This window comes from Labrus mixtus, chromosome 2 (assembly GCF_963584025.1).
Source record: "Labrus mixtus chromosome 2, fLabMix1.1, whole genome shotgun sequence".
NCBI classification, from domain to species: Eukaryota; Metazoa; Chordata; class Actinopteri; order Labriformes; family Labridae; genus Labrus; species Labrus mixtus.
In genome coordinates, this window is record NC_083613.1 from 7,003,464 (window position 1) to 7,031,164 (window position 27,701).

At 40.8% G+C, this 27,701-nt stretch overlaps 1 protein-coding gene across 1 annotated transcript; it reads right to left on the reverse strand.

Moving 5' to 3' along the window:
• Nucleotides 1-646: 646 nt before the first annotated feature.
• On the reverse strand, nucleotides 647-27,432 carry gpr179 (G protein-coupled receptor 179). Its single transcript, XM_061049162.1, has 11 exons — nucleotides 25,391-27,432; nucleotides 24,352-24,460; nucleotides 17,601-17,697; nucleotides 15,955-16,175; nucleotides 13,740-13,808; nucleotides 9,539-9,648; nucleotides 8,839-9,077; nucleotides 8,363-8,501; nucleotides 8,123-8,225; nucleotides 6,554-6,700; nucleotides 647-6,171 (listed from the first exon to the last, which is right to left on the reverse strand). Exons 1-11 carry the CDS (start codon nucleotides 26,290-26,292, stop codon nucleotides 2,857-2,859), a joined length of 5,451 nt encoding a protein of 1,816 aa, XP_060905145.1. The 5' UTR covers nucleotides 26,293-27,432; the 3' UTR covers nucleotides 647-2,856.
• Nucleotides 27,433-27,701: the final 269 nt, after the last annotated feature.

Here is a 27,701-nt window from a genome sequence, read left to right on the forward strand (position 1 = left end):
ATACTAGGTCACTCAACTCACAAAATAATTGGTGCTGTGTTTTAACAGTGACATGAGATCACCTAACGAAGCAACCTAGAGTCACTGTAGCTGAAATACTTAAAGTCAGACACCTGTTTGTATAGACCGATTGCTTGCATAGAAATGTGACTTCATTACACCAATAAAGAAAACTGTTAATACTGCTGGTTAATCACAATTTCAATTAATGACACACAATAATGCTTAAAAAAGTTGCAATCTTCTTTTTCTGGCACTTAGAGTTATGGTAGATAACCTATAATAGTACCAGACACTAAAATTAAGGGGCCACATTATTAGCTTTTTACAAAAAAATATCAACTTATCCATAAATGTATTAAATTAAAAATGTCATCCACTATTTCTCTAGTAATTTGTTTAACTCCAGCCATTTTGCTCTGACATACTCAGGCTGGGAAGTAAAATTATTTTTAAATATAACTTTGCATTAAATAACTTGTACTGCTTGTAACATTAGCTGTTGTCTTATGGTAGCTACTAGGTAATTAAATATGTTGTTTTTAAAATGAAATATGGCCAGACATCCATCTGGAATTGTACTATCAATTGTTTTTTCAGTTGCTAATACAAACCTCTGTTGTGCAACCAAACAATGACACAACTTGAGTTAGAACCTAACTAGTTTCAACATAGGGTTTAATGCAGACTTTACACTGTAAATTAAGACAGAATTTACACTCAGCTGATGTAACTGGGCACAGATGCGCCAAACAGGGTCGCAGGGTGACAGGTCGAATCTGCAGGAAGGCCAGTTTATTACCCGGACTCTTGGGGACCCTGACCCCTACTATGGAGCCATGCTGTTGTAATACATCCAGAATGTGGTTTGGCATGGTCTTGCTGAAATAAGCAAGGCCTTCTCTGGAAAAGAAGTTGTCTATTTGGGAGCATGTGTTGCTCCAAAACCTGAAAATATGGTTCAGCATTAATGGTGCCTTCACATATTTGACTCTTCCGACCTCAGGACAGTTTTGTGCTTCGCCTTGGACAATCTTTAAGGAGCATTGATCCAGAGAAGGCAGCAGTGTTTCTGGATCTGGCTTTCTCTTTGCATGGTACAGTTTCAGCTAGTCTTTGTGAATGCGGAGATGAACTGCTGTCACAGATGATGGTTTTCGAAGTGTTTCTGAGCCCATGTCTGCTTTTACTGTAGGACTGACTGAGGGCCTCAGGCGGACATAGCCATCCAATATTGGTTTGAAGCTTTGTCCCCTGCATTGAGAGATTTTTTCAGATACTCTGGATGTACTTTAGACCATGAAACTCCCAGATCTTCTGATATTTTGTGTTAAAAAATTATTCTTATTATATAAGTGTTGCACTAGTTGCCGGCTCTGTCTTTCCCTCCCACTCTTCACTTCAGAAAGACGTTGTCTCTCTGGGTTGCTCTTTTTATACCCAATCATCTTACTAACCTGTTGTCATTTCACCTTGTAAACCGTGAGATTTTCCACAAGGCATTTTTAAAAAGTGTCATAACTTTTCCAGGCTGCCACTGTCCCAACTTTTTTGAAACGCTTAACATTTGACATGTTGTCTTTGTGCTATTTTCAATTAAAGTGATTCAATGTTTTGCAAATCATCACGTTCTGTTTTTGAGGGGGACCCAATTTTTAAGGAACTAGGTGCTGACTTGATTGAGACTTTATGTATATGACTCATGTCTCATTTTCACGTACGTATGAAACTGGTGTCCAAAGATCTGTAACACAAATGATGCTTCCTAGTGTTTTCTAATTGGACCTAGGGCCTCATCATAATAGCTCTCATTACAGTAAATGGAACATTTAGATAACTAAAGTTTGGGGAGGTCATGTGAGCTGCAACCCAAACAATACATTTTTTGTTATTCTTTGCAATAACCATACATTCAAAATGTTTCCAAATTTTTTTTAAATCCAAATATCCACCTAAGTGAAACTTGTGTTCACATGAAAAGACATAGATATTACTTTAAAAATTCTTAGTTATTGTAGCCTTTACCCAATTATTAGGGGCAGCACTATTAAGCTGCAAGTCAGTATATGGTGATTTCTACATTTTGGCATGTTGACATGTATGTCATTGAATCAAAAGTGAACATTTATCATTGGCCTTAAGTCAGGAAGTCACTTTGAGAGGTATGCATAGTTCAATCAGTCATTTTGGATTTGACTTCCATTGTGGCACCGATAGGACAGCTTCATACTTTCTTCAATACTTTCTTCTACTTTTAAAATATAATTTGCGCATGAGACTAACACTTGATATGTGGAGTATGCTTTTTCTTTTTCTTTTAGAGTTCCACCTCTTAAGTTTTGGGCTGTATTTTCTGATTGTGAGAACCATGGATGTTGAAGTCCAGCTTTTGCAACATGTTCACTCAAGTCAGGTCTAACATAGAGTACCTGCGTAGTGAATTGTCAACTCACATTATAAAAAGACAAACTTTTTTTGAATGAGGGGATGGACACAGGAAGAAAAGGGAGTCCATCTAAATGCCTTAGATGCCCTTCATCAGCCAAGAAATGCCTGTCTGTAGTACATTGCTGGATTAGTGGAGAACATAACCTTTCTGTCATGTGTGCTAATGTCCTCTATCTCTTTGCACAGCTTATTGTCTCCATTCAACACAGCCCGGTTTCTGTCTTTGATTAATTCAAGTAACAACCTTTCCAGCAGCATGACCCTGCACTCTGACACCCATGTGAAGGTAAGGACTCTAAAATAAAGTTTCCCTTGACCATTAACAGGGCACCAAGATAAGGTTTTATAAAATTCATATACCCCCGATTAAGTAGTAGGGCTCAAAAGTAAATGTTGGCTAGATTTATGTCACAGGTCAGGGGGGAATACAAAAGCCTCTGCAGCACATTCTGCATCGTCCTCTTCATCCTCCTCTGGAATATTCTCAGGCTCCCATGTAAAAACGTCCGAAGTATTGTCTGTGAATGAACCAGAACTGCTCCTGACCATCTCCCATGGACACAAAGCATCTCGCCGGCCCAGGGCTAAGTTTTCTTTCGATCCATCTATCTGCTCTGTGCTGGTATCTGCTGGAGTGTCTTCTATACTGAGCCTTTCCTGGTTCTCTGTGACTTTGTCTTCTTCACTAATAGTATTCCCAGCCTTGTTTTCGGTAGACGTTTGAGGATCTTTAGATTCCCAGGGACATACCTCTGCTCCAGAGCTTTCTTGCTTTTTGACCATTCCTGGTTGTTCAGTTTCCCATGGACATACATCTGCCTGAGAGCTGTCTTGCTTTTTGAGAACCTTTGGCTCATCAGTCTCCCATGGACAAACATCTGCTCGAGCGCTATCTTGCTTTTTTAAAACTTTTGGCTCATCAGTCTCCCATGGACAAACATCTGCTCGAGCGCTATCTTGCTTTTTTAAAACTTTTGAATCATCTGTCTCCCATGGACAAACGTCTTCTTGAGCACTATCTTGCTTTCTGAGAACATTTTGGTCATCTGTATCCCACGGACAAACATCTACTCGAGAGCTGTCTTGCTTTTTTAAAACTTTTGGCGCTTCAGTTTCCCATGGACAAACATCTTTGCTTAAACTCTCTTGTTTTTGTGCAACTTTGGTGTCTTCTGTCTCCCACGGACAAACATCTACCCGAGAGCTGTCTTGCTTTCTTAGAACTTTCGGCGCTTCTGTTTCCCATGGGCAAACATCTTCCTGAGAATTCTTTTGTTGCTTCTGTGTCTCTGATGTATTTAATATTTCACTTTTGACTGCCCCAGCTTCCTCTGTATCCCATGGACAAACATTCGCACGAACTGTGTCTTGCCTTACATGACTCTCTGATGATATGGGGGCCTGTGATATACCTGAGTCTGGTTGGCCACTATCCCATGGACAAACATCTGCTAGTCTTTCCTTTCCTTGTGACTGTATCTCTGTTACTGCATTTTTTTCAGGGGCTTCTGTTTCCCATGGACAGATGTTTACTTTTTGGCTGTCTTTATCTTCAGATTGTATGGAAGCAGCTTTCAAAGGCAAGATGACGTTTTGTGAGTCTTCTGGTTTGTCTTGATGTCCAGATTCCCAGGGACAAATGTCTACCTTGATGGTCACTGGTGAAGTACAGTCTGTATTCGCTGGTTCTGTGCTCTCCTCTTCCCACGGACAAATGTTTTCCAATTTAGGGGGTTCAGGGAAATCCCATGGACAACTTTCTGTTGTCTTGATTACCTCTTTACCAACATGTAGTGCAGGTGATTGTGCTTGGTATTGTTGCTCATTACTTAAAATCTCATTCAATGCACCAGGATAGACAGCAGGTTTCATAACTTCTTGTCGCAGGGGCACTACTAAGGATCCCTTGTTCATTAAAGGATTGAGGTTTTCATACACAACCTCAGTCTTGTCCTGAACTTCCCAAGGACAAACATTAGCATATTCATTATCTTGCTGTATGGAAGGTTTTGGAGCTTCAGCTGTCTCCCAGGGACATATGTCTGATGCACCTGTCAAAGACGGTTGTGTCTGTGAATCTTTGGACTTGTTAGTGTAATAAATAACGGGAATATCCTTTGATTCCCAAGGACACACGTCACCAAGACCACTTCCTTGTCTTCTAACATTCCCATGCTCTTGAGATTCCCATGGACATACATTAGAAGGTTCAGATACCTGCGTTTCCCAAGGGCAGACATCTCCTTTGATGCTCTGCTGCTTTTTTGGTCCCTCTCCAGCAGCCTCCCATGGACATACATCAGCATGGGAAACATTACGAACAGGTGTGATCCGATTACTTCCTCTTCTGTGAGTTGAAGGAGTTCTACAGCTGCTGGAAGTTTCCCAAGAACTTACACTACTACGTTTACTGTTCTGCCTTGATAAAAACACATTTTCGTAATTGCCATCTTTTTGCATATCATCCATGTCCCAAGGGTAGACAGCAGATTTCACAATCACAAGCCTTCTTGGACTTCTGTCGGAAGAATCCCCAGATGACAGTCTAATGGCATTTTGCTTGACAAGGCATGGTTTTCCGTCTCCTGTTGTCATACTTCTTTTTTGCAGGGACTTCTTTTCTGTGCTTGGACGTCTACTAGTTGTTCCTGATCTTGGTGTAGTGGAAGTACTTTCCTGGCTTTTTTGTGAGACAGAATCCTCTTTGTGTGGATCTCCATCCTTTCCAGCCTTGCTTCCAGCATCCAAAGATCCCATAATGGATTTCACAGAGAGCCACTTACTGGTGGTGGTGCGGAAAGAGAATACACGTTGATCTTTTGTGACCTTTGGTCTTGGTGAGGCTGGTGCACTTGCAGACACAGAGAGCTGTTTCTTGATGGAATCAGTCACACATTGTAATCCCTTATCCTCTGAAGGGGTCTTTTCTACAGGTGGTACGTGGTCCCAGGGGCAGATAAGTACCTCTGAAGATGCTGGCCCCTTTTCTGCACTATCTTGAGAGTTAGCGTAGGTGACATGCTTCTGGTTCTTGACTTCTGTTTCTTCTTGCTCCACCTCCCAAGGACAGACCTCAGCCTTGTCAAATGACTCTGACTGAAGAGCACTCCTTGTCTGGTCACCAATGGACATGCTCTGCCTGGATCGTGTCAGCACTGTGCTGGCTCTGTTAACCTTGGGTATGTTCTCTATAGAATGGGTTGTAGTGGAGGTTAGACTCCAGGATTTATGAAGCCTGGTGTGATCAGGATGCAGGAGATTGGTGTCAATTGTCAGATTTTGGGCACTGGCTGACTTACAAACCCCCGGGGGAATATCCAGGGAGTCGGTATCGGAACGCCGGGAAAATCTCCTCACAGAATTGTTGTCGAACATGGAGTCTCGCAATGAAGTGTTTCTATCCCTGACATAGTGGTGATCACTTTGGGATTTGTGCAAGGATGGTGATGGTGATTTAATTGAACTTCTGTAACTAATACTAGCAGTTTCTGGGGCCCTCCTGAAAGAGTCAGACTGAGTCACCTTTCTACTGTGGAAGGATCCATCTTTCTCCTCGCGGCTACACTGCCGACTCACAGTTTCTGGGATCTCAGCAATGCGTCTAATAATGGATCTCCCCAATGCACATCGAGAACTCCGCTTCTTTGATAGATGAGGGTTGTTTGCTGTCATCTTCTTGGTCTTGTTGACTTCTAACTGGGCATATAACTTCTTCAGCTCATCCTGGTTCATATGAAGAAGGGAGGGAATTGATGAAAAGATGGAGGAAATGGTAGAAGAGATGGAAAGATGGGGATAATATCAAATCACAGGAAAAGTAAGGCAGGTTTTCATTTAAAGACAGAGTTTAGGAAGAGAAAAGGATAAATGGTGGAGAGAAGATATAAAGAACAACATAATCATTTGACTGATTATTTAATTTCATTTATATTTATGATTTTAAATTATAATATGTTTAAGATTAATTTAATGGAGTCTTCATGTCTTTATTAATATAATTAAGGGACATTTATACTTCCAATTTAAATGTGACCTTTGGGACTTCATCCACCTTTTGTAAATCATGTCCCAATGAAAAGTGATAGCATCGTTCTGAGGAGTTTACCCTAAAGTCATCTGGGTCCACACTGGGTTCACTCCAAGCGGAGTGAAAGCTGCTGTTGAGGTAGGAGCCAGACCGCCGTAAGTCCACTTCATCTTCATAAACCTCTGCTGCAATCTCTGCTCTCCCAGGTTTGGACACATAAAGGAACTGTGGACACACAGGTATACCATTCATGTTATCATTTTACAAAAGGCAAACCCATAGGTAAGATGCACAATATATGATGCTCTGGGCAGTTGGTTCCAAAACTTAAGCCCAACTATTTGACCATTTAACTGCATTACCCTGTCAAATTTTATTTATCCTTCTCCTAGCCCTTTTTCTACACAAAGAAATCAAAAATCATATTTCAATATTAAACACACTGTCATATAATCATCCAAAAAAAGTGAATAAAGACTTGACTTTCCAACACCCCAACACAAGCCCACCCGCAGAAATGTTTAGGCCCCTGAAAGGTCCAAGGACCCTTCCCAAATATGAAACAAACAAAAGCACCCTTCAGGACAGGGAATTAACATTTTGTCAATGTACATACTGCATATTACTGAAGTATTGTACATCAAATATCTACTTTAGTTTTCTATACTGAGCAGAAAACTGAGAATTTGGGTTCAAAATTAAAATTGGTAATATTAAGGGTGAGTTAATTTTTGTGGCCTCCATGGCCCCCAAAAAGATTTCCACCTTACCTCGTCAACATAATAAATGTAAGCATGTTACACAAAAATGTAAACATAAACTTGTTATATGTTTGTTGACCCTTATTTATGTTATAAACGCCTCATAAATAATAAGAACAAAGAATAGAGAAAAAAATCTTTATACATTCTAGTCCACATACAACATTTGAATTCTTAGTAGATGCAAAGAAGAGGCAGTTGTTCTTTGGTAAGTTGACATGTCTGTTAATGTTGTCACCTAGAAAAATAACAAGCATAAGGACGTCTTAAAGAGCCCATATTATGCCCTTTTTGGGGTTTGTATATTTAATCTATGTACCTACTTTTGTACGTTCACAATAGCTAAAGTCTGAAAAAAGTGTCTGTTTTCATGTACTGCTCCTCCTTGCTCCCTCTACGCTCTGAGTCCGTCAGCTACGCTCTGCTGAGCCCACACTGTTAGACCCCACGTGGGCCAAGTCTGCTCTGATTGGTCTGCCGATCCGCTCTGTCGTTATTGGTCAGTTGCTCAGCACGCGTCTCGGAAATTTCAACATGAGCTGCAGGGCTTGCCACAACGAGCCAATGGGCTTAGATCAGTGATCTCACACTGACAATGACGTCGCACTGACAAATTTTTATCGAGGGGGGCTAGAACTGAGCGTTACATGCAGCTAATGCTACAGCTAACAGGAGGACGTAGGAGAAGCTGCGTTTCCGCAGACTTTGAATTTTTGCGAATAGATGTGCCTAAACATGCACAGGACACTTGGAAAACACACTAAAGGGCATATAAAACCAGAAAAAGCATAATATGGGACCTTTAACAGGAGATCAAGGTCACTCATCAGTCTCCGAATTTAACACTTGAATTTTGACTTTTTTTTCCGACTTTGATATTTAGTACCTTGGGAATGAAGAGCAGCGCAAGTGTCACAGTGATGGTCACATGGGTGTGTGTGAAAGAGAGCAGCAACATCCAATCAGGATGGAGAGAGGGAAAGGTGAACCTGAGGGAGCCAGAAAACACAAAGTCATGTCATTGCACTGTGTGTCTGTATAGAGTGTATGGAAACGCTGCTGAGACATATCTGGGTTTTTTAGTTGTCCTGTTTTAGAGATGTACAGACACATACTAGATGTTTACCTGAACAGGTGAAACATGGTGGAGAGAAGCAGCTCGTTGTGGATGGCAATGCCCATGTAGCGAGGCTCGTGGAAAGCTGAGGGGACCGGCCTGACAGCGGTCCACAGGGAGCTGCCCCAGCACAGGAACAGAAGCTCAGCTGAGGATGGGAGGAGATGCTGGTCAGTGATAACCGGTACACATCAACCATCGGTTTTGGTTCATAAATTTAGTAAAGCTATTACTTAATACCTGTTTTATACAACTTTGGCTTTATTTTTGATTGTTTGGCTCTACTGTACTGACATTTCTGGTATTCTCAATTTAATGTTATTGTATGTTATAATCACAAAATAATTAACCTCAAAAACAGTTTAAATTTCTTGTAGGCTAATTAGTTAGGCTCTAAATTAGCTGTGCTGTTTTCTCTTTTCAAGTATCTTCTAATTGTCCCCTCAAAGTGTTCAGACTAATCCTCACCAGGTTACTACACTCACCCACAGCCATCATGTAGTCCCAGCGGTCCAGGTAACACAGGTTAAACCCCTGGCCGTCTGATGTGCTTGTTGTGATGAACACCGGGATGTTCCTGTCTCGGTTCTGCAGGACACCAACTGTCCACGCACACAGGAACCAGCTGACTGCCATCAGCATCACTCCCAGAATCCTCAGTAGGTGGAGGCTGGACATGTAGGGAACTCTCTGGGCCGTGCGGGAGAGGAACACCTTCAGAACCCTGTAAGAGGCAAGAACGTATCCAATATTCGTCTACTGAACAAAAATAGAAAACTGTAACCATTTGAGAGCTTTAGTTTGGAGGTGTTAGGACCTTGAAGAGAGAATAAACATCTTTTGCTCAACATTACACCTGAAATACACGTCATTTTTCTTTTTTCAACAATGGTAGAACTGGTCAACTACAATTAATCTTAATTGAAAAACGTTTATTGATTGGCCACGAAAGAGGTCTTCTCTTTACCAGGTTTCTTTTGAAGAAGACAGAGACTGAGCTGGGACACACCTTCAAACTTAGAGCAGGTCCCCTTCAAATCCTATCAAGTAAATCTGGACAAAATTAATCGAAGATCTAAAAATGACAACATCTGACTCAAGGTTCTGCAGTTTTTCAAATTCCTAAATATTGAGGATATGTTTGTATGTTATCTAAAAATATGAGAAACAAAATCTTTAACCTACCTGTACATTTTCAGAGTGACCGTGCCATAGACGATAGAGAAGCCGAGCATTCGGACCCAGCGGAGCAGGATACACCTGAATGTACTCGGCTTGAAGTACATGATGAAAACCTGCAGGGACACAGATACTCTTACTGTGGGTCAAACCACCTCAGATGATTATATGTAAGCCATGCCACCTCTGTAACTTCAACTAGTACAACAACAGGGCCTGAAAGACATTTTTCCTCCTAGATTGTTTACATAGGGGAGAAGATTTGGAGTGAGCGACATAATTGATTCTTAAAAGTCAACAGGATGTTTGAGAAAACTACTTATGCATGAAACTTCATTACATATTTTTCCTTTCTGCAAATTAGCATAATCTATTCTATATTCTCTAGCCCATGTAACATGTCTCACATGGGCAGGTGACTTTAAGTGGTTTCACCGGTAACTTTTGAGAACTGGCTCAATAGCGTCTTCTTGAAATATAAAAAGGCTTCCCCATGGGCTTTATCCTACATGTGTGAAATTGGATATGCATATTAACCATGCCAAGACTTACATAAAATCCTCCAAAACTCAACAGGGAGTCCACCATTTAGATTTTAAGTTCAAAGGAATGCTTGATTTAAACGTTTTACAGGCTTCGTATTTGAACAAACGTACGTTAGTCGCTAACTTTGGTCAGTGTGTTGTAGACGTCTTGAAGAGCAAAAGATTTTGTGGTCATCAAAAGGGTGTGTCGGGCAGTCAAAGTTTGCTGTGTTTTTTGGTAAACTGCCCAAAAATAAACCACAATAACTCTGATATACAGCCGCCAATTATTTCCAAGTTTCTCATGTGTAACACAAGGACCAGCCTGTGCACATTCATTTTTCTATTTTTTCTTATAGTCACAGCACCACCCTCTGGAAACAGGAAGTCACTGCTCCTGAATGCAATTCTTTGTTGGCTATATCACACTTAAATTTGCTCAGGTACATCTGAACTCAGCCATGCTCCAAGTTGAAAGTCAAAAGTCTACATCGAAAGATGTGGCTATGGTGATGTTTTGTTTGCCATGAAACATGAAGTAGTTTTTTCAGGGCCTTAAAACACCTGTACAGCCATTACATTTGTTAGGAAAAAGCCCTGTGGCAAAAGGAAATGATTGTAATGAATTGTATTGGTGGGAGTGGCTTAATGACTCAGTGGCGCCCCCGATAATTAAGAAAAAAATTCAGATCGCCCAGGATTTTGAACATTGGTAGGAACAACAATAAAGCCTTTTGGACCCATATCGTGAATTCAACAGGAAGACCGTTAATCTTTATTTCCACGTATCTGTTTAGTTCTGTGAAAAGTCCTAGCATTTTTTAGCTAACTACGTTAGTGGAGTTAAGATTAATGTTACGGTTCAATTCATAGTGATGTTCCCTCCCAATTGACTTTATGGTTTTCAATGTATAAGAACACCTGTTAAGCTAACAAACTTGCCTCAGAGATCTGTGAAACTTTTGTTCAGCAGCATTAGGCTTATCTCTCTCCATTTAATGTCACTTTAGATCCACCAATCAGATTACTTCTCCGTCTATAAGCAAGACCCCGATCTGCCCTGAGTGCAGACCATCTCTGCTGATTAAAGCTGCCTGCTCTTAATGTTTACGGCACGTGGTCTCTGACTATGTTTTCACTCTGAGTACTGTAGTTTATCCTTTATGAGTGGTTTGAACACAATTATGTAAATTTGCGTTCACATTTTAGGCTTTAGCTGATGCTCTTATCTAGAGTGACAGAGAGCGACTGTCAGTGCGGACCACGCTTTAATTCCTGGATTACAGTCATCTGCTCTGCTGTAACCCACTACAGACACCAAAGCACAAACTGTTGTTCAGTGTAACAGACTGTAAGTATATACAATATAACCCATATTTAACTCAAAGGTCATGCTTTAGAAAGAGGCAGCTCATATCTTTAAATGCTGATGAGATCTGTTAAGTGTCTGGTGGAATAGAGACGGACTAAGCCATATGCAGCAATGCAGGGTCGGATTCACCATTTTATGACATTTTATGGCAGAGGTCGCATGAAGTTTGCATACACAAACAAAAGAATAAACAACATTTATTTATTTAGCTACTAACACAAAAAGGATCATATAGATGTTATATTTATGTGTATAATTTAATTGATTAACACACCTGCCTCTGACAGAGCAAATAGCCAATCATGGTTTAGGGTTTTTGAAGTGGTTCTGTTGATAAATGTAAGCTATTTGTATATAACCTGCTTTATTTGTACAATCATTGTCACTGTAGACCCAAGGACAGTTGTGGTGGGGTGGATGGGGCTGGTTTTGGGGTCTGTGTTGTGTATGTAGGATATATTATAATATGTATATATAAATTTGAAGGAATTTTTGGGGTGGTGCCAGAGGATGCCAATCAGATTTCAAGGTGGGTCCCTGCTAACCTTTGGGCAACTCAAAGGATCCTTCTCTGGTTAAATGGAAGTAAAGGTAATAACAGCACTAGTTGAAGTGGTTACAAAAGTTGTAATAGTTGGACTATACTTACATTACTTTTTAGTTACTAATACCACATCTTATAAATACTGATGGTTGACTGTTGACTGTTACTGATGGTTGAGTTCGTAAAAAAACAAAAGAATAAAATGAGCAAAGTATTCACAAAGAAATAAAAGCAAGCTGCTAATAACTGGTAACTGAAGTACTTTTCATTAAAGTACCCCAAATTTGAAAGAAAAGTACAGTGGTTGACTTAATGTACTGAGTATTACTTTATCACTATGTATTCAATTTTGACTACTTTATTTTTATACAAAATTTGCTAAAATGAAACGCATCCAAATTAGAGGTCTCTCAAGCCAATATCGTCAAACCCATGCAACATGATCTGTTTGTAGATCAAATAGACAGTCCTGATGAGAGCTATTCTTCTGGGACTTTCAAGACTACAGTCAGGTATGTGGGCTGCAATTTGTATTTTATTATACCAAACAAAGTCGCGTTTCGCCTGTAACTTCCTCAAATTCGCCCAGCATACAGTAAAGTCATTTTCAGTGTGCCACAGATTTTTTATCTATTTTTCATTGCATGTTCCTGCAACTGTACGCACCTGGGAATGTATAGGCTGTGCATGGGGTACACTGTTGGCTATTTAGATTAATGTTTATACATATTTTAGCAGAATAACTACTCAGATTTGAAATATGTTCAAACTAGATAAACAAGTTCTTTTTAATCGTACAAACTCTCTTAACCATCAAAATAGGCAACTGAGTAGACAGACATTCGGGACAGAATTATTACGGAGGGAAGGAGTTTCACAGGCACATCAAATATCACAGAGATTCACATAGAAATGAGTGGACTTCCAGTTGACTTGCCTCTGTACATATATGTAAATGTTTTTACACAGTATGTAATCTATACAATCATGTCTCTATTCCAAAACTTATTTTAGTTTATTCTACAAACGTTAAGAAATTATTTCCTTGGTTCAGGGAAAAAAGAACAAGTTTATATTGAGGAATTCATGTCAATGGAGAATAAATATATGGCTTTACAATATAAATGTTCATTTTTGAAAAATTTCATTTTTCTATCCTGAATGAAGAGATTATTTTACAATCTTTTAAAACCATTTTCTAGGTATTCACAAAATCTCATAAACATGTTCGCACATCACATGTAAAACTTAATCAATGACCTGCAATGCAGTATTAACGCACACACACACACACACACACACACACACACACACACACACACACACACTGAAACATCCAGAGTCAGCAGGAACAGTTTCAGTCGACCAACACTTTCACACAGATTGATAAAGAGTCACGTCAGACTTATGTGAACAGCTCTTTTATTTGGTAAATAATTAATGAATAATTATGTGTCTAAAGATTAATTGACAATTGTTATGAAAACTGCTTGCCCTGATCCCAACACACCCCATCCCAATTCCTCTTGAACACACAAACGCACACACACACACACACACACACAAACGCACGCACACACACACACACACACACACACACACACACACACACACACACACACACACACACACACACACACACACACACACACACACACACACACGCCCTCAACCCACTAACCCTCCCACAAATGGTCCATTATAATATAATCCTTGGCGCTGTGCTGTGCAGTGATCTGTAAAGAGATTAATCTGTCAGACTCTCACCGGGAAGTAGAGGAGCAGAGAGCCGAACAGGATCGTCTCCAGCAGCAAAAGGCCAGACGCTCGGATCCTCTAAGGGAGGGGAAAAAAACAGAATGCTTAGAAAGAAAAGATAAAAAAAATCAATTTGTTGTATTTTCACATCATGACCTGTTTACTTGTTATTCTACACATCCGTTTACTTCTAACCCCAAGACAGCCTTCACATTGCTCTCTACAAACTCACCAAAATCCACCGCAATCATGCCTTGCAGAACACAGGAGTTCCTTACTTTACACTGCCTGCATCAGTTCTTTGTGGTATGGAGTGACTTTGTTTGTTTTACATAGCTTGCTCTAATTCAAAACAATAATTCAAACAAACTATAATCTTCTACAAACACAAGTATACGTACAAGCCTTCAAATATATATATATATATATATATATATATATATATATATATGACTGCAAAGGATACTGAAGTAAGTAATATTAAATAGGTTATTATGTATCTGATGTTAATAACATTTTTCAAAATAAATGTACAGTACTTCCAGCCACTTAGTTATTGTTTTTGTCGCTAACAGTTTGAGAATGTTATTTTAACTAACAATACAGAAAGGAGCCCTACAGAGTATGACCTTTTTGGAAAAAAGTAAGCATTTTAACCAGTAGCAGCTGTTACATTGCTTTCTTCAAAGCGACCAGACAAAAAAATAAATTTAAAAAATGTTGTGTATTTCATGAACGTTTGAAAGATGACAAAGTTGATGCAAGGAATTGGGTATTTTTTCTTCTCTTCTTACCTAAAAGATGACCCAGTGTATCCTATGCTAAATGAGATGCTAAAGGAAACAACAAAGCTCCTTTCATATTAAGTGAATTCAAACAGCTCTTATGATGGCAGGCACTTAAAAACTTCTGGTCCGTTTCAGGCAGTCAGGAACCTTCCTAACCAAAAAGACAACTTAAACAGACCGTGTGCCAACACATTCTTCTTCTTCAGTCATTTAATACATCCAGCACCTGTTTCCTCTTTCTGCATAAGCTTGCTGTATAACATATTCTTTCACTTGATAGTCCAGAAAGGGAACAATTATTGCTCTTGGCAGCGCAATGTTGCCCTCTGGTTTGACAACCAGCAAGTAACAAATCCAACTCATTTTTCTCAGAGCCCTCCAGAATACTATTTATCTTAATATTGTTTCATCTTGACCTTGCTTCAAAGTAGTCGCATTTCACTTCTACTTAGCCTCTTGGTAGAGAAGAAAGGCCACTGTCTGGTCCAACTGCGTCGCTCTGTCTTCCGTCCCTCCCAACTTTTCTTCCATAACTTCTGTGAGCTGCCCTCTCCAGTTCCTTCACCTTATTTTCAAGTCTTGGCAAAGCTTTCTTGTTTTCCTTTACTGCATAAGTGTGCTCTTGTCTAAGCTGGCGCAGCTCTAATTAAAATGATCTAGTCCTGCTCGCTGTCACAGCTGGTAGCTGGTAGCTGGCATCGGCTCTCCTCATCACATCAGGACATGGAACATTCACGCTTTCCTTCTTGTTGGGTTTCCCCCTTTTCTCCAACTATCTTTACACACGTTCTTTACCAAATGTCCTTTAGTTTTGTTTGGCTTCTGCCTTTAGTTGTTCCCAATTGACCTAGTTTTGATTGGATGGTCCATCATTTTTGAGCCAATCAAAAAGGGTAGTTGTGGGAGAACAAAATGCCAGTACATATGTTACGTAATGTCCATGTCAAATAAACAAATAAATAAAAATAGTATAGGACTTCAAACGTTTTCAGATTCCTCTACTGATTACACAACATGACTGATCTACTGTTGTGTGAGGCTAACAATATAAACCATATTTGAGCTGTTTTAGGTGTTTTACGTTGTAGTTGAGGCTCATTTGACACAAACAGGGGAAGAAAAAAACAGGCTTCATTTTTGGACTTTGGGGGAATAATGTTTATGCTTACCTTTTTTGAGGAAATAATTTATGTTATCAGCCTGATGAAGGCTTCAAGAAGAAGTTTGGCTTCAGCTCCATGTGGAAATTAGTTTATTTTCTTGCTTTTATTTTTGTTGCAAGAAATTATTGATAACAATCATTTAGACTGAAGGACAGATCACGAAATGAACCAAAGAACTCTTGGCATGAGGCTCACTGTCTGAATAAGCTCTCTTTATCATCTCTCCATCCCATCTGTATGGTGGCTGTGTTGAGCCAAAGAACTCTGACTCACCCGGTTTCTCCGATGTCTGTAGGCCACCAGCATGCTGACAAAGATGAGGAGCATGAAGACCCCCTGGACGGCCAGCACAGTGGCCCTGAGGAGCCAGGCCTCCTGCACCCGGCAGGGGGTGCCGTCCTGACAGCTCCTGCAGCCCGGCCAGCACGGCAGACAGATGGGCAAGTTTGGGTAACACACACGGCTGTCTTCACTCCCGTTCACAGGGCCGCCATCTGCACGAACACCCACACAAACCCATGTGAGGGCTTCATGAACATGTGACTTAAAACCTCACATAACACATACAGCAGTAAGCTCTGTGAACAGGAAAGTCTTAATTATGCTCGTGTTAAATAATTACACCAACACAAAGAACTGTGGGCTTTTATTACCAGTTTCTTCATACATCAACGTACCTGAAAACACAACTTCCTTTATTTGTATAAGGAAAATCTGTGTGGCCTTTAACCACTTTCTTTCAAAAGGCCAGCAGGGGTTGATTCTACTGGATGCAAGAATAATTTTGATTCAAAAGATTTTTTTGAGAAAACGAGCCTACTTCTTATATCATTATGATACTTCTTCTATCATTATTACCTGAGTAAACATTTCCTAACGGGGTCATGGTCTCAATCTCTAGTTTCAAGTCCTCTTCAGCACAGCACAGGTTCTTTTAAATTATGAAATAGACTATAACACGGGGCACGTTTAAGGGCGAGGCTACCTGTGATTGATATGTTTCTACCACAGTAATGTGACAAATATTTTGACCAGCATTCAGTTTTACTAAAAACATTTTTTTCCATAGATAAGTCTCAAAATTCATGTGACTTAGTCATGCATATTGATAATCACCGGATTCACCCTCTTATCCAAATGTATGCTGTGTGCCAACATGGGGTCTGCAAGTTTTGAAGGACACATTTCAAGGATGATTGACAAATATGTCCTTTCCCAGGACTGTTGCATTGGGTCCATAGTTCGTGGCTGAACCTATCTTGAGATTCATTTGCCTGCTCTTCAGAGGAGATGACTAACTGTCAAGTAGCAATTGTAAACACTTTTAAATGTAAGTATCTGGTTTCAACTAAAACAAACTGAAGGCCAATTCAAGCTTCAAAATTGTTTTTTTAAATTTCAGGTACCAGTATCCAATTGTATTACTATAGGCCTATTATTTTGTGTTTTTAACCTGTACAGCACATTGGTCAACTGAACTTTTCCAGCAGTCAATCACAAATATTTTTTTTTCCTTTGGTCCACATGAGTGCTTTTTTCTATTCAGGTAAATGGCTATCAATAAGGTCTTAGAGGTTTTGAAAGGGGCTTTAACTAAACTCAGTTAATGTGTGTTGGCTGTGAAACCTAAATGTATTTGAAAAATAAAGGAGCTTTGAAGTTTGGTAATTTTGTAAAACAGGGGCATATTGATCAATTATGCCATCAGAGCAAACAGGTAAAGATTATTTTAGGTGAACTTGTATTTCCATCACGACATCCTCATCTCTGTGATTTACAAGAGAGCTAAATTCAGTTAGACAATTATGGGATGAGTTATGAAAAGCATACACACATTTAAAAATAATCTGATTTCTACAACAATTCCTTTATTTGACCATAGGAAATCAAAAATAATTAGAGATTAATAACTGACTTACCCAAGTCTTGAATGAGAATCTCAGGGTTGAAGTAACCTTCTCTACAGCGGCAGCAGTACTGACCCAGTTGAAAACCTCTGCCTGGGACAGGTACACACTGCAAGAGACAGAGGGATTGATCATGCTTGTATTTGTATGTTCTTTGCTGAGTAAGATTGAACGTCCTCTATTAAGTAATGATAAAAGATGATTATACATTAGATTTACTTTTAATACAGGAGAGGTCTTTTCTGTATTGACCTTTTTTTACTCTTGCTCAATGATAATTTAGTCCTATACAACTAAAATCACAAAAAATCCCTTTATAGTAACATCTTCTTTCACATTCATTAAGTTGAAAACTTTTCAGCTGCATCTGATCGTATCAGATCACTCAATAATTTTTATGATTCGTTCCTGAATTGGATCGTATAGCCGTATGGAGATTTGGTATCATCTGAAAAAGAGGTCCACACCCCTATTAATGACTTAGTATACATTTTATTCCCACTGGTTCAATTCCTAAATAAATAAAGGTTAAAACAAGAGATTGTTACTCTCACTCCGATTCTAACTTCAATTCAGCCCATCATGACACACACACAGACACACTTTGTCTGTCTGTTTGTTAATCTAAGTTAAAAGCTAAATGGACACATAATGCCTTGACCGAGAGCATTATCCTTTTCTAGAGAAATCTGGCTCCACCCTCACACACATGCGCGTGCACACACACGCACACACACACACACGCACGCACGCACGCACGCACGCACACACACACACACACACACACACACACACACACACTGTCCTCTCATATGTATACAACACCCCTCCCCCATCATAGCTCTAATGCTACAGGCTGAACATTAATGTGATATGGATTAAATAGAGGGCTCAGTTAATTCTCCTCATGGTCATAAACTATCAAAGTGAAGACGTATTAAATTGTAGTAGATCAAAGGATTCAATCATCAAACATGACAAGAGAATACATCGAAACCTGATTTACTGCTGCAGCATTTAAAGGCACTATGATGCTTGATGTTTAATTACTTAATTACCATTAATCTACCTACAACCAACTTCCAACTAACCATATACCGTATATGACATGAAGAAATTACAGTTTTTTTTTGTGGCTTTGGTAGACTTCAATTTTAACCCAAAAGGTCATTTGAGGTATAATATCTATTCTCAGATTTTACATAAAAATATAGAACACGTTGTCAGGGCCTGGATTTTTGCATTGAAAGTGTAGTTCATTTGTCATCCAACTAGAATTGGCCAATCAGGTATCAGCAGACAATGCTGTATGCAGGAAAAGCTGTCCGTATGGAGAGGAAAAGCAGACGCAAAACAATCCACCCAATTAGTAATCTTACAGGGATTTATTTCTCCCTATAATTAAATATAAGATGCAAGCGAATAATCCGTTCAAGATGAAACATTTCCACTTGAGTGACAAAACAAAACAAAACACACTGTGTCGTGAAGGCCTCAGCATCAGAAATGACCGATTCCACCTCCACCACCTGTTATTTCACCAAAGAGCTTAAATAGCCCATATTATGCCCTTTTTGGGGTTCGTATATTTAATCTATGTTCCTACTTTTGTACGTTCACAATAGCTAAAGTCAGAAAAAAGTGTCTGTTTTCATGTACTGCTCCTCCTTGCTCCCTCTGCGCTCTGAGTCCGTCAGCTACGCTCTGCTGAGCCCACACTGTTAGACCCCACGTGGGCCAAGTCTGCTCTGATTGGTCTGCCGATCCGCTCTGTCGTTATTGGTCAGTTGCTCAGCACGCTTCTCGGAAATTTCAACATGAGCTGCAGGGCTTGCCACAACGAGCCAATGGGCTTAGATCAGTGATCTCACACTGACAATGACGCCGCACTGACAAATTTTTTTCGAGGGGGGATAGAACCGAGCGTTACATGCGGCTAATGCTGCAGCTAACAGGAGGACGTAGGAGAAGCCGCGTTTCCGCGGACTTTGAATTTTTGCACATAGATGTGTCTAAACATGCACAGGACACTTGGAAAACACACTAAAGGGCATATAAAACCAGTAAAAGCATAATATGGGATCTTTAAAGAGCAAAAAGGGGTGTGGCCGGATCCGCTTGAGACAAGAGCCCCAACCATCCGCCCCCAGCAGCACAGACATATTTTGCTTCACTTTAGATCTGATCACTACACAAGTTGCTGATTGGACAGTAGACAAAAGAGTGCACAGAAAAGCCATATTTGGCTGGAAGTTGTTTGTTGCCTAACACTGGCTACACTGGAAAATCTGAAAATTTGATAGTAACCCCAAGAGGATATATGGTCATCAGACGATAGCCGAAGGGTTTTAAGATTGGAGAAAATATAACCAAGTCCTGTTTCCTTCTGGCTTGAACTTCATGATGAAGCTATGCCTTCAAACTTTCAAAATGCTTTCTAATTCTATCTCTTGATCTCTATAACAACAAGTCTCCTCTACATAATGCTGGACGTATTTGATTTTCGTTTTGTACCAAATCTGGTATATTCGAATATATCAAGGTTTCAAGGAGGATTAACTGCTAAAAACCACCAAATGCATGTTCAGTCTGTGTCCGCTCTGCCACAGCAGCTGAGCTGATAGGTTTAACTTTAGTCAATGTGTATGCTTCCACTAGCTCCACTGTGCTCTGTCCCAGCTCTGGCAGTTCTGAGCCCCTCTGCAGCAGATATGCAAGACTTCCATTTGTGCCGGAGCAGGGTGTATAAATTTTCTGCAGAGCCGATCGAGCAGGACAGGAAGTCACATACAGACACAACTTTTAAACATCCGGTTAATTTTCAGAATAAAACACTCAGTTTTGACAGTAGATAGTATTTCACTGTACTACATCAACAAAACATCATAATGCTCACTTACCAATATAGTAGAAGACACAACAATCTAAAAAAAATTGTGTTTATGAGGAAACACTCCACACATTTTCATTGTTATACAGATGATACTCAACTATTGATATTATTGTAGCCTGATGACATCAATCAGTTATGTTAACTAGTAGCATTGCTTAAGGACTTTAGGATTGGATGTCCCGACATTTTTTCCAGGTTAACTCAGACAAGACTGAAGTTAATTGCTTGGCCCGAAACACCTCAGAGAGACTTTTTCTAATGATATAACTGTCCTTAACAGCATCAGCCTGGCATCTAGCACCCTGTTAGGAATCTTGGTTTTGTATATTAGATCACTATATGTCCAACTCCTACATAAAACACTTTTCAAGGACAGCCTATTTTCACCTTTGAAATATATTTGTATTCAAGTATATCTTGTTGCAAAATGATGCAGAAAACAATTTCATGCATTTGTTACCTTCAGGTTGGATTATTGTAATTCTCTTTTATCAGGCTGCCCTGGAAAGACTCTTCAACTAGTCCAAAAAGGTGCAGCTCGTGTAATAACCAGAACTAGGAAAAGGGAACACATTACTCCTGTATTGGCTTCTCTGCACTGGCTCCCTATAAAATCTAGAATATCCTTTAAAATCCCTTTTCTCACTTACAAAGCTCTAAATGGCCAGGTGCCTTATTACCCCTAGAACATTACGCTCCCAGAATGAAGGCCTGCTTGTGGTTCCTCAACTTTTATGGGAGGTATAGCCTTCAGCTATCAGGCCCCTTCCTTTGGAATCATCTACCAGTCAGGGTTTAGAAGGCAGAATCCCTCTCTACTTTAAGAGAAGGCCTAAAACTTTGTTATGCTGCTATAGGCTTATGCTGGTGGGGGACCTGGTACATTGAGCCCTTATCTCTCCCTATCTCTCTCTCTCTCTCTCTCTCTTGCTCTCTCTCTCTCTCTTTGACACTTGCATGTCACAATCTATAAATCTCCATGTACCATGTAAGTTACTAACCATATATCTTCCTGAGAGTTTGTGAACTACCTTTTCTCCTATTTTTCTTCGGACCGCCTCTTAAAGGCAGTTTTTCCTCTTGCTAAATATTGTGTAGTGCTGTGCTCATGATGGATTAATGTTGGTTCTTTGTAGATAATAGAACAAAGAGTAAGATGTTTGACCTGCCCTTTTGTAACATAATATGATAAAGAGTCATGTATTTTACATGTTCTTTTGTAAAGTGTCTTGAGATAACATTTGTTATGAATTGTTGCTAAACAAATACATAATGATTGATTGATTGATTGATTGATTGATTGATTGATTGATTGATTGTTTGATTGATTGACATGAGCTGGGACAAGATCCGAAACAATACCCTCTTAGAAAGGAGAGAGGAATGAACCGAGCAAAACAGCAGGAAATGTGTGACCTGGTATTTGCTCTGCTCAGCCAGGTTTGAATCCTCTAAGCCAGGTAGGACAGGACAATGGGTGCCAGGTGGATTTGGAGATTTTTTAGGACCGTTCTCCTCTTGTGTTTCAGACTCCTGTACGTGAAGGCGAAGTATGTCAGCAGGCCTGGATTATCGTCATAATCCATCAGATCATCCTGCAGCATGCCACCCAGAGAAACCATCTTTAAATAGATGGCTGAGATGAGAGTTAGAGGATTGGGTCAGTACAGACACACTGGCAGGGGAAAGGGAGAAGCAGCAGACAGAAGTGCTTAAGTTTGAATGAGCAAAAGCATGAGCAAAGGATAAAAAAACAGACAACTATTTGTGTGATGTAACTAAAGCCCCTATCACACATGCACTCTTGAAAATGTTTAGAACAGTTCAGGACAGACTGCCCATGAAATCTTCTAGAGCTGCCCTTTCACACACTGGGGGGGGGGGGGGGGGGTCTCATGAGAGAAGACATGATATACAAAGGATGTTGTAAAATATTAAAAACGTATCCAAGGTGGCAAAAAAAAAGCAACAGAGCCTGACACAATGATGACAGTTTTTGTCATTATATCAAAGCTTCCAAATGAGCAGTAAAGAACATATGAAGCAGCTTTATTATGTGCACAAGGATGAATTTTCCTGAATATTTCCTGCCGCATGATCAATGATTAAAATGTTTTAGATCTTTTGAAAGTATTTTAGTGTAGGCATAAAGTGATCTCAGAGGCATTCAGTTTTTTTCTGACAATAATATATGCCCCTGGAAACAGATGCCAACTTCTTGTACTTCCATTCAGAATATTCTACTCTAGCCAGCTGTTAGCGCTAGCCAACTTTCTTTTCTGTGCGCTGCATTCTTTACAGTCCCATATAGAAGTTGAGAAGCGATCATGTGTTCAGATCAAAAGAAAAGAGAAATTCTCCCCTCCAGTTATGTCTTAGTTGAACGCTGTAATTTCCTGGTAAATGACTTCTCCTGAAGAGGGGCCTCTCAATCTGTTTTCTTGTGAGTCTCAGTTTTAATAGTGAATTACTTTTTTAAATTTAAATTTAATTAGAATATTCCCTCTGGTCTACTTCAGCAGAATGACCCACAAAATAAATTGATTTTCTTGTGTTGTATTTTCTGTGTACGGGTCTCAAGTTTGGTGAAATAAAAACATCATAATTTGTAAGAAGCTCTGTTACAGTTAGAACATGCAAGCATTGTCAGGTATGTGTTCAAGAGAGGTTGAGAGGATGTCACTGGATGGTGTCCTGCCTCCATACGGAGAGCATATACCAAAGCTTGCCGATACCTCATTGGTCAAAACTACTCAGACTACACATGTACTACAAATAGAAACCAGAACACCTACCCATGCGCAGATTCTACATTTTTACATAGAATCTGCAGAGATATGCATCATAAAGAAGCTATACTTTAATAGATATTAGGGGTGCAAAAAAAATGGGGTACAGCTGTGTTTATCCTATCCTTGATTGTCCACAGTTTTTGCCCATTTTTCTTTTGCTACGTCTTGTATGCCTTGGGAAAAATCACTTCCATAGAGGTAGACCAATTTGGACGTTGTTAAAAATAAAAACATACGTAAATCTGGTGAGAGTCAAAAAATATTTTTCTTACTTATTATAATTACAACATGAAATTATTTTGCAAGCCGAGAAAGTCGGGGGGATTTTCATTTATTTTATTCACACCAAGACTGTGGCAATGTGCATGTTGTTTAAGACCACTGTGTGTTTAGCTTCAAATCAAGCCCAGCACACATTATTATTCTTTCATCTAAATCATGAGCAAATGAAACTGATAGTGATTTAGTGTTGCACTAAAAGGGTACGTCCTGATGGCTCATTAATCTAAGGTACAGTACAGTATCTATAATATATTGGTTTATCAGCTTGTTTCCAAAACTTTCTGCCATTGTCTCTACTGCTGTGTTGACAGCCCTTCTGCCTCTGCACTGCCCCTACCATCCGTGCACATTCTGCGACTTTCTACAGCGATGCACAGCCAACACTGTGAAACAACACAGGGTATGCAGTCAGCCACTATGTGCACGCATACACATGATTTAAAGCTTGTATTCCTCGGACATTACATTACGCAGTTAAGCAACTTAGAGGTTTGTGGACTATTTTTTATAAAGCCTCAAGCCTTTCGGGTTTTAGTTGTCACCATCTTGCTATTTTTCTGAGTGACCATATTTGGCAAAAGGATATGCATTTCTACACCTCTATCCTCGTTGACAGGTCACATGGTAGCCAGAAACTAGATTAAAGAATGGAGATGCTTCCGAAAAATGGAGAGAGGTTAGAGGTAGTCCCTCCAGCTGGGCAGTTTGATGCTTAATGGACTAAATACAAAGGTGCAGAACAGTTAACTTTTTTTATTCTGAGCTCCAAAACGAATAACTACATCATTTTGTTTACCTCCATGGTGGTGCGATTGCACTGGTGAGTGTCTGCAAACCAGCCATCTCCTGTAGCACACTGGTCCAGGTCAATGTCTTGAATGTTGACGTCCACACGGACCACACCTCTGACACAGAAACGCACACACACACACACACACACACACACACACACACACACACACACACACACACACACACACACACACACACACACACAAAACCACAGGATGGGTTACAGAGGCAGATGTGTTTTAGAGAGGAGAATGAAGAAAGCCCCCCCACTGTCATTCTACTTTTTACAATAATTACTTTTTTTCTTTGCCAGCTCCTCATTTTGCTGCAGAAACCTGTGCAGACCTTGTTCAAATCTCCCTTTAGATGATGGATTTGATCCAACTGTATTGATTTAAACACATTTAATTCAAAAATGCTTTTCAAACTTTTCTCAGAGTGCTGCAGAGAAGGTCACGAAGCCAAACACTGAACTAGAAAAACAGGTAATATACGAACACATCTTTCATCCTCTCAGTGATTAAGAGCTTAAACAATATTTGTTTTTTACTCACATCTATTTTTTTTAAATGGTTCCTGGCAGTAATGCAAGATAATTTACCTTATTAATAACATTTGATCAATGTTTCTTTGATTCCAGACTGAACAAAGTCAAGAGCTTTAATGTTGTACAATCAAGAGTTTGAATGCATCATTATTAGTTAGAGTTGTTGTTTCAGTGACAGATTCAGTCAAATTCTTAGTCTATGTTACATGTAAGGACACATGATGGCTAGCAGATTGTCAAGTTGAGAAACGTTTATTTCTGAAATTCTGCACTCTACGCAAACTTTAAGAAACAGTATAGGAACCTTGCCGACTGACTGAATTAACAGTTTGGACAGTCATTGCTAACCTGCAAGAAGGTCAAGAATCTGCAGAACTTAAGTTTCAACATTTAGGATTATACGATTAAGATCTCTTAAAATTGTGTGTTTTTTTTTTTTTTCATTTCTTAGGGTTTGCATGAACGTGTGAGTTTGTTTCGGTGTGTGTGTCCTAACCTGAACTCTGGTGTGAGGTCAGGCTTTAGGCCGTAGAAGGACGTTGACAGGGTGAGCATCCAGCGGGGCACAAAGCGTCCATCCTTACAGTCCAGAAAGGGGGCGCTGGCCCAGCGGACGCCGCTGCGATTGGTCACGTAGCTGTCGCCCTGTCTCCACTTGGGCGTATCAAGGGTGCTGAGGTCATTAAGGAGCACCCGCTTTGACAGTGTTGCCATCGGCTGATTAGACTCGGGGAATTTAAAGTTTCTGAACCAGCTGTCGTCAGGGGCGGGGGAAGGTGGGTGCAGGCTCTCCCAGGCCTTGGATAAATCCTGAAGGATGATGGTTTGGACTTTAGCTGCGGGGTTTCTGGAGGCGCGGAGCACCAGCTGTGGTACTGCTGCCATCGGGTCAGCGTCAAAAGTGAGCAGGGCCCGCTGGATAAGCAGGTCGGCCTCCAGGAGTGCGCGGACCAGAGCGTGGTACCACTCCATGTCCTCCTGCACTGTGCTCTCTCTTAGGTCACTCGCCTGGAAGATCATGTTCAGGAAGTTTGCTGTGTTTGCCAGCGCGTTCAGAGCCGGTCTGAGGGGGGCGCTGAAGCTGCCGGGCAGGGAACCCGTCTGCCCCGCGGGGCTGTACGGTTTTGAGCAGCGGCCCCCCTCCAGAGTAAGGGGGTCTCCTGTGTACATGAAGGTCTCTGCTGGGGTCCAGTCGTCCTCCTGCTCTGTAGGAGCTTCTGAAGACATCACTGCAGACCCAGAGGGCTGAGGGGTTCTGAAGGAGCTGGGGGAGCTTGTGCTGTTTGTCAAAGAATCAGTGCTGTTGTCTGTAACCAGCGTGACTCCTGATGGGAGGTCTGGAGTGACCTGCGCTCTGAGAAGGGAAGGGAGCAGAAGGAGAAGCCAAACAGGATCCATCGCAAAATCACTCACAAGAGAAGAAGAGGAGGAGAATGGTTTCACACAGTCACAACACCGTCTCTTTTTTGCCAGTTAACCCTTTTGTAGATCCGCTGAGGAGAAAAGAAAGTCACATGTTGGCATAGATTTGGACTTTCTTTATCTTAACGAAGCAGCAGGTGTCCGGGAGGAGCGCGGTTCCTCGCTCAGCGGCGCTCACACTCACACACTGCGCGTAAAGCTCCATCTGTGCGCACCATCAACACGCACACGCGCGCTCCTACATTGGCTCAAAATGTCGCATGAAAATATGATGAATGCTCGGTGTCCTCTGTGGCGTGGGTATAGGTGAGGATCAGTCCCCCCGCATATCTGCGCCTTGTTTAGCCAACCTGCGATGCAAAGGCGCAGAGCCGTGCGCCAAGATCCGAAGCAAATGCGGCTAGTGCAAGAAGAAGAGGAGGCGGGGAAGAGGAGTAGGAGGGGGAAAAGGATAAAACTGGGGGAATCCCGTGCTTGCTGGGAGGAGGAGACAAGGAGGAGGAGGAGGAAAGTCGTGAGTTGCAGAGATGGATGGATGGATGGATGGAGAGAGAGAGGAGTGCAGATGTTTTTTCTCCACTCAGCTCTCTTCGTCTGTCGCTCTACTATCTGTTGCTCCGAACAGCTTCCAGCACGTCTGACGGAGACTTCTGATGCTTGTCCATCATCCTCCTCCCCCTCCTCTGTCCGATAATCATCTCCCTGTTCTCTTCACCTGTCCCTCCCTCCTCATCCTCCTTATCGACAGGAAAGCTCCATTGTTGAAAGGTGATGAGAAAGAGAGAGAGAGAGATTGTGTGTGTGTGTGTGTGTGTGTGTGTGTGTGTGTGTGTGTGTGTGTATGTGTGTGTGTGTGTGTGTGTGTGTGTGTGTGTGTGTGTGTGTGTGCGCGTGTGTGTGTGAGGAGATGATGATGCAGTCAGAGATCAGGGTTAAGTTAAGCCCTGCTGCATTTGGACCCCATCAAGGACCTGCAGGCTGGATGAATAGATTAACCCCTTTTGGACACACACTAACACGCACGCACACACACACACACACACACACACACACACACACACAGGATAAGGATGCTCTTTTACTATGCACACACACACACACACACACACACACACACACACACACACATACACACACTCACAAGATCTGAATGTTTTATTTGTAGATTTCTGCAGCGTCAGGGATTCCCCTGTTTGCATACACGGCATTGTGTGTGTGTGTGTGTGTGTGTGTGTGTGTGTGTGTGTGTGTGTGTGTGTGTGTGTGTGTGTGTGTGTGTGTGTGTGTGTGTGTGTGTGTGTGTGTGTGTGTGTGTACACTTCAAAGTCTGGCTGAGCGAAAGATACTGCATGAGAAGTGTGAGTAGAAAAAAAGGGAAGAAAGAG